Consider the following 7,560-nt stretch of genomic DNA (forward strand, 5'->3'; position numbering starts at 1 on the left):
TGGATGTTTTCTTGGCATTCAAAGAGTGCGGGGGACTTAATAGTAGATAGTTGGGAAGCTGGTGGTTAGCTTTCCTAACCATCTATAATTATCCTTATTTTTATTATAATTAAATCTATAATTGGACACTAACTTTTTTTTTTATTTGAATTCAACTATCTCAAATACTATCTATCTATCTCTCGAGAGAAGTTTATATCATTTCATCACTCGCGAGTCGAGTCAACAAAATTTAAGTGGTATCCTATGGATGAGTACACTACCCTTGACCCATCTCAAACCCAAATAAAAGACAGGCACATCAAGAGGTCATGTATTCTTCTATAAATATCATGTTTGAGTGTTCAGTTGAGGCATTCACTATATTGTTTTCAGCAGCATCCTTAGCTGCTCCCTTCATACATCCTCAGTCTCTGATTTGAGCGTCGGAGGGGCTACGTCGGGACACCCTCCCGGCCCCCTTCTAACGATCTTATTCGTGATTTCAGGCTCAGGACAATTTTGAAACATGTGTCTGTACTAGTGACACTTGCTGGAATTGGACCCTAAATTTTTCGTGAGTATCATTAAGGAATACCCTTATCAAATATCTAGGTGAAAATAAAAATTTAAAAGAAATTTACATATTATTCAAGTTCACGTAAATTCCAACTTCTAATTTGTTCATTAGGGGACATAAAGAGCCATAATTCATAAATTAAAAATATAGGCGAACACAGCAAAATCTAGATCAAACACAACACGACGACCGACAGGCCATGTGTTTTGTTTCTTCTAGAATTCAAGCAGACATTGTGTGGGTATAATAAAGCCCATGAGTTTCACAACCAACCAACCCATCTAGTTTGAAAAATGTAGTAAAAGAAAAAACGTAAGTAAGAACAAGTTGCATCAAATGCATGTGCATGCATATATCGAACTTTTCGAATTGATTATTATTATTATTATTATTTTTATTCATATAATGCCACAATCTTGAAATCAACGCTCGAAATAAACAGTTGGAGAGAAGTAAAAAGTTGGTTGAAATAATAAAGAAATGACTACTTTTTGAAGGAGAAGTTTGGTGGGAAACATCCCCTTTGGTCTTAATTTGCCACATTTGTGGTTTTGAGTTGAGAAAACGTCATAGCTTTGACTTGATCCCCTCCATATACATATTCCACTGACTAATATCCAATTTACTAAATGATATACAAGTTGAAATTTTGATTGATAATATTAATCCAATAAGTGTCGATATGAAGTTATGCACCCCATTAATTCAAACAATCACTCGTACGAAATACATATATTGACATATAATATGCAAGAACAGCTTTTCAGAGATGCCATTATCAGTACTTAATGGTGGGAGATAACATAATTGTGAGCAGGACTGATTGTAGGTATTAATTATGAGTTAAGTTTGAGTCAATTTTATTTCCAACCCCAAATAAATAAGCATCAACCCATCCATATGTACTTTGAGTAGGTCTTTTATGAGACGATATCACGAATCTTTATCTGTGAGACAGGTCAATCATACCGATATTCACAATAAAAAGTAATACTTTTAGTATAAAAAGTAATAATTTTTCATGGATGACTCAAATAAGAGACATGTCTCATAAAATACGATCCGTGAAACCGTCTCACATAAGTTTTTGCCATATACTATAGATTAAAAAAGCCCCTTCGAGAATGTTGTATTTATCATCAATTGAATTTAAGAATTATTTAGGTGAAATTGAAACTTATTTTTATTTTCGATGTTATTACTTGAATTTATTTAATTCTAACTTTCAAATTGTTTCGATTTAATTAATAACGATTTATTCGATCCTAAGTGTTGATCCAGTGATACAGCATGGATCATATCTAATTTTTCTTGTTTGTCGTATGTATAGTGACCGCTGATTTCATTTTGAGAATAAATCTAGCAAGCGGACTAGGTCAAGTTATAGTAAATGGACAATAAGTCCAAATATCGATCCCACAGATACTATTATTTAAGTACTAAGATTGAACTATTCAATTTAATCTAGTGAAACGATAACAAGTGATTTGATGATGTAATTTAAACTAATTAAATTAAACTAATTTATGCTAAATTAATGAATAAGATCAAATTTGCAGAACATGTTGGAACTTGGAGATTTTCAAATTCAACAAAAATGACCGGGAACACACAACGATACCAAACTTTGATTATTGTCACGCATTAAAATTATTTAACCACAGATTATTCGATGTCACAATGAAATTCCATAATTTAACTATAAATCTATTTCTAGAATGTATAATCCTATTTTCATTTAACAGTCCAATTATTTTTAATTGAATTTAATTAAACAAACACGCATTTATCAATGATGGAATCACAGCTGTCGCCTAAAATCGCATATTGAAACCGAATACTATTTCTAGTCGGTTTAACCGTATGTTGATTAATATTTTTTAAGCTAAATTCAATCTATTCTCTTTCGAGTCAAGATCGAACAACAAACACTGCAAATAATTGGCCAAATTAAAAGCACGAAAATTACACAAACATTAATCAATAACATAAAATTAATTCATAAATCAAATCATCCAATGAATGAACAAAATCAATAGTTTATCCCTATCGTGGTCCCGATCACAAGAAAAACTACTTCATAAATTCAAAACTAGAAGAAAATCTAATATTCGAATTCATGAATAAAAATAAGAAAACAAGAGAAGAGAAAATCTCGGCGATGATGCGTGAATCTTGCGTATGAAGCGCGGTTTTCTCTCTTTTCTCCCAAACCGTCGCCGTCTTCTCTGCAATTCTCTCAGTCTCAAAAACCGTCCAAAAGTCCTCTCCAAATCTTAGGTTTTTCCTTTTATATTTTTCTCCCAAAAATCCCTCACAATCTTGTTATTTTCGAGTCAAAATTAATATCCTCCCAAAATCTCCAAAAAATCTTCGCCAGATCCGAATCTGATATGAAGGGCACATACCCCGTATAGACATCAGGGTAAGGGTCCGTGTATACTCTATAAAATTATGTCCTGGAAACACTGGCCACGGACCCCGTGTATGGGTCCGGATAAGGGTCCGTGTAGACACTGCAATTCTCATTCTCAGAGGGTAATTGACATGAACCCCGGGTACTGGTCCGCAATGGGGTCCGTGTATGCTCTGTAATTTTCTTCTTTGGAGGATGATGGACACTGACCCTTACACGGGGTCCGTGTAGGGGTCTGTATTAACTCTTTCACTATTCCCTATTTTTCCGGATGTTTTTGACATGACATTGCGAAATTTGACTTTCTTTCCCGTTCGTTGGTTTTATCATCTCTTAGTCAAACCTGCAGATAGCAATAATAAAACGAATTAAGCGTGAAACTCGGAATAAAAACGCCAGATAAGCACGGATACGACAAAATAAAGTCTCTAAAACGCTATATAATTCGTGCTTTATCATATAGCATCACATGAAAAATCATATGTAGCTGCAATTGGATTCATTCTTAAGACATTGTCTTGAACTATAAGTGGATTTCTTTTTACACTGAAAATATTTTCTATTTTTACTGTATTTAATTCATTAAAAAATAGTTAATTATATTCTTTCCAACAATAAGTTTTAAAAAAATGCTACTAAATATAAATATTGAATTATATATTTGAGATAATTAAAAAAAAAGTTAGTATAATTGACACGGAAGAGGGAGTAATTTAAAATATGGGGAATGATGACTGCAGTAAATGCCCCCCGAAAGAAGGTGTATCACTTGGACAGCAAAATCCAGATGACGTATCCCCACAAACCAAAGCAAACTCTAACATAAATAAACACAGGTCATTTTCAATACAGGTCGACCTACAGGCTGTGAATAGGTTACATAATTAAGGTGACCCAAAAAAACATAATGTATTCGGGTACGGCCCGCTTTGAATAAAGCCCGTTTCACGAGCAAGTGCAACCCAAACGCGTACAGCAAGAAACAAAGCATAAATGGCAGTAAACACCAGTTTTGGTAGTAACTATATGGCATTGACAAACCTTTAGTAAATAGTAGTAGTACATATAGATTGTTCATAAAGTTGATGGTTAGACAAGAATTTAAGGCAAATACTAGCTAAGATTCTGAAGTCTGAACCATGACTTCATATACTAAGCCAAGCGAATCAGCATTAAGAGATTACACATGCTGGCATGGATCGTGCGCCGTCGGACGTAACAATTCTCTTGGTTTGTACCATGGGAAGAAGGCAATTAGACTCTTTTAATTTGGGCCATTTGAATTTCTTCCTCTCTTCATTTTTCCACAGCTTTGCAGCAATATATTTAAAGCCTCCCTTTATATAAGAAACAAATAGCGAGACCAGTTCTCTGGGGATAGTGAAGCAAACTCATCAGTTAAAACATATTTAGTTCAATCGCATAACAAATTCGCTCTTCTGATGTAAAAGGTTTCACTTACAGAGGTGAGCAAGGGGATCGACCTCCATTCACATAGTAGACGAATAAATATGAATCATAATGCTGCCCATTGATATAATAAAAATTGTATAATCTCCGTAAGCACTGAAAGGACATTTTCTTGTACAGATGTATGGCTGGAATATTGTATGAGATCACGTGAAGATAAACAGCACGACATGTTGAAATATTAGAGGCGAACTTCACAACCTCGTGTATCAGTGAACTGGCTGAAAATCCAGGATCAGAGGATACTCAGTTAAAAAACTGTTTCTTCAACACATTGGATGAAGTTAATAGCCAAAAAGAGGACATAAAGAAAGAAAAGAAGAAACTTGCCTATTCCCAGGTTTCTATAGGACTCTAAGACTCCTAGTGTTAGGATGTATACCAGTGTTTGGTCAGAGTTTGGCGAGTCAAAGCTGAGTAAATCCTCTATCTGGCAGGTATAAAGTCAGATTGATAAGAGAACAGAAAAAGGCAAAATAACATTAGGAGTTCCATTATAGAGAGAGTGAATTCTTGAATGAAACACACACCAATAGCCAGTAATGCTCACGAGCGAAGAGAAGGCCTTCGCAGGATTAAAACCCAACTAAATCAGGACCTGTATTTAAACCGGTGGTGAAGCCATAGGTGAGCAGGTAGGTGCAGTTGCTCTCTATCCTAAATTTTTCTACAAACTTGTATATCTTAAGTATTTATTATACTCACAAATTCATATGATTTTGCTCCCATGAAATTATTTTATTTTAATTCCCAAGCAACCTACCCACACATACACAACCAAACTGATTCTGTCGCAGATTTAACAGCAGATGACTACTAAGTCCGTCGAGACTCACCTCACTCTCTTTCGCCAAAACAACTCTTGCAGTCACAAATCCAATAAGTTCATCGTTCTGTGGATTGTTCTGGCTTTGGTCAACAGCTCCCCAGGACACAATATCACGGCCATTGACAACATTGTGGAAAAACTCAGACTCATACCTAATGAATCATAGCATAATTTTAAACCAAAAATTTAAGCTACATCTGAAACTTACGAGCATGAAAGTAAGGGGAACATTCCAACCTTATTGGAAACAGATCTCCATGAATTCTTTCCAGAACTGATAAATCAGGTGGTTGTATCGGCCTAAAAGATATACTTGGATGGCAGGGCACTTTGAGATTTACCATTGAAGAATGTTGAATCAATCCCCAGTAAATATTTGACGTATTTCAAAAATAACTTCATCCTTTTATGCAACATTATCCATGCTAGCCATTCAGCCTCAGAAGGCCTAGTAAATATGCATTGTCATCTGTATATTCTTTACTTCGAGTAATTGAAAACATTTAACAAACAAAAAAACAGAGAGAGAAGATATAGCAGTAAAAGCTACTCAAACAATGGTTTGATAACCTAGTGTTTCCATATACTCATTGACCAACATTAAAAAGTAGGGGTTCATTCAAGGAGTTATTATTGCTTGAAAAGAAGCCATGGGCGACCACCATAAACAATATGACCCATGCTATGTAAATGCTAAATACATTGATTTGAAAACAAGAAATTAATCCTACATAAAGAATTGTAAATATCTTCTTTGAGATTGAACAATTTCACCCAATTGTGTGACTGTGAGTCTGTGGATGTGATATGATCTACAGATCTACTAAACTGAGATCAACAATGAACTCAATCCTCACAACTATTAGGAATCCCTTATTTAACTTCCAAGGTATATTTCTCTGTTGAAAAAGCATTCTTTTTCAAAAAAAAAAAAAACTTAAAAGCATTCTTACTAATTACTATGAGGAACAAAGAATTGGCAGTAGTCAGCGCCCACCCCACCCCCATGCACCCAAAAAAAAAATTAATAAAGAATAAATTTATGCTTACAGTCTGATGTAGTAAGGTCCTCCAAGGGCGTGTATGTCAATAAGCATAGGGATAACCTAGCATTGCACTCACATTTGGATACCTATTTAGTTTCATACGATTTAAGTTGGGTATTAGGAATAAGAATAGTCATACTATTGAATGCCATGACTCGAGTACACTGGCTTTTTTCTTGTTACCTAAAAATAAGTTAATGATCAAAATATCCAGTCTTGGCCCCAAAATAATTTACTTCACAACCAACAATAACCGAGCCAAACAGAAAATTGATCGAGGATTGATTAAAGTCAGCAACGTCACTAAAAGTGAAACCGAGATCAGTATACTCCTAACCATATCATTTGAAAAAGCTCCATTTTTTTCCTCCTGAAAACAAGATTTTCATAAGATAATGTTTACATCACATTATAGACGCAACCTTTCTTACAGATACCAAGACTCCTGAACAAGGACTTAATTGAAAAGGAAGCCAAATCGCCTTAGACCAGACATACAGTTTAAGATGATGGACCGAGCAAAAAACTACTAAAAAAAGTATCCTTTGGCATAAAATCGTCCACCACGGTTGAAATAAATCAATCTTTCGTAACGGTATCAATAAAATCCATACAATTTCACGTAAATTTACAGGACCGAGAAATCAATAACCATTATAATTTCTAATTCATGTCATCAATTACACAAGAAAATAAGTAAATCAAAACCACCCACATAAATATCAGACAAAAACAAGAATCTTGAGAAACTAAGCATTCCAAATTAATGGCAATTCAAGGAAGAAACCCAAATGGGATTTTCATTTCTATACGACAATAATAAAAAGTAGACAGTAATTATCAAACCCGTACCTTTAACTCAATCGTGTCGATAGAAGCGCATATCTCGCCTCATACAACCAGTAATTGACACTAAAGAAACGATAGACGACCCAAAAAGGAAGATTGTTTCCCTTCCTTCGTGGAAAATAAAACATTAACAGATTACTACTTGGCGTTATATATGATCAAAGTGCACGTGTAAGATGGGAATCGGTCGCTTTTTTGTTTCGTAATTCCATTTTATTCGATTCTTCTCGGTGAGCTGGTTCAGGCTCTGAATCTTCGTACTGTAAGACTTGGGAGGGCTGGGATCGACTATTTCTCTTCTACTGTACTTTCGGTACTAATTTAGAAGGGGAAAAAGGAAGAAAGAAGAGGAAAAATAATAACGCACCCATTTTCCATTGCAGATATAACT

At 34.7% G+C, this 7,560-nt stretch overlaps 1 protein-coding gene across 5 annotated transcripts; it reads right to left on the reverse strand.

Annotated features, from left to right (window-relative positions):
- Nucleotides 1-3,865: 3,865 nt before the first annotated feature.
- On the reverse strand, nucleotides 3,866-7,560 carry LOC142533298 (histone acetyltransferase MCC1-like). Of its 5 annotated transcripts, none has more exons than XM_075640023.1 (7): nucleotides 7,173-7,560; nucleotides 6,325-6,406; nucleotides 5,512-5,722; nucleotides 5,282-5,426; nucleotides 4,776-4,875; nucleotides 4,438-4,666; nucleotides 3,866-4,346 (listed from the first exon to the last, which is right to left on the reverse strand). In XM_075640023.1, exons 3-7 carry the CDS (start codon nucleotides 5,616-5,618, stop codon nucleotides 4,148-4,150), a joined length of 780 nt encoding a protein of 259 aa, XP_075496138.1. In that variant the 5' UTR covers nucleotides 5,619-5,722; nucleotides 6,325-6,406; nucleotides 7,173-7,560; the 3' UTR covers nucleotides 3,866-4,147. The 5 variants fall into 5 exon arrangements, with proteins under 5 accessions (XP_075496138.1, XP_075496137.1, XP_075496136.1 ...); XM_075640022.1 differs by lacking the exon at nucleotides 7,173-7,560 and adding an exon at nucleotides 6,504-7,148; XM_075640021.1 differs by lacking the exon at nucleotides 6,325-6,406 and having other exon boundaries at nucleotides 4,438-4,662; nucleotides 4,772-4,875.

This window comes from Primulina tabacum, chromosome 18, assembly GCF_025594145.1.
Source record: "Primulina tabacum isolate GXHZ01 chromosome 18, ASM2559414v2, whole genome shotgun sequence".
Taxonomy (NCBI): Eukaryota; Viridiplantae; Streptophyta; class Magnoliopsida; order Lamiales; family Gesneriaceae; genus Primulina; species Primulina tabacum.

Excerpts from the sequence above, each read along its gene's own strand:
- LOC142533298 (XM_075640021.1), bottom strand. The coding sequence starts at position 5,618 with ATGGTAAATCTCAAAGTGCCCTGCCATCCAAGTATATCTTTTAGGCCG. Across the intron at positions 4,876-5,281 it reads TTTTGGCGAAAGAGAGTGAG|ATAGAGGATTTACTCAGCTT; the intron begins GTGAGTCTCGAC and ends TATACCTGCCAG. Across the intron at positions 4,347-4,437 it reads CGATCCCCTTGCTCACCTCT|AGAACTGGTCTCGCTATTTG; the intron begins GTAAGTGAAACC and ends CACTATCCCCAG.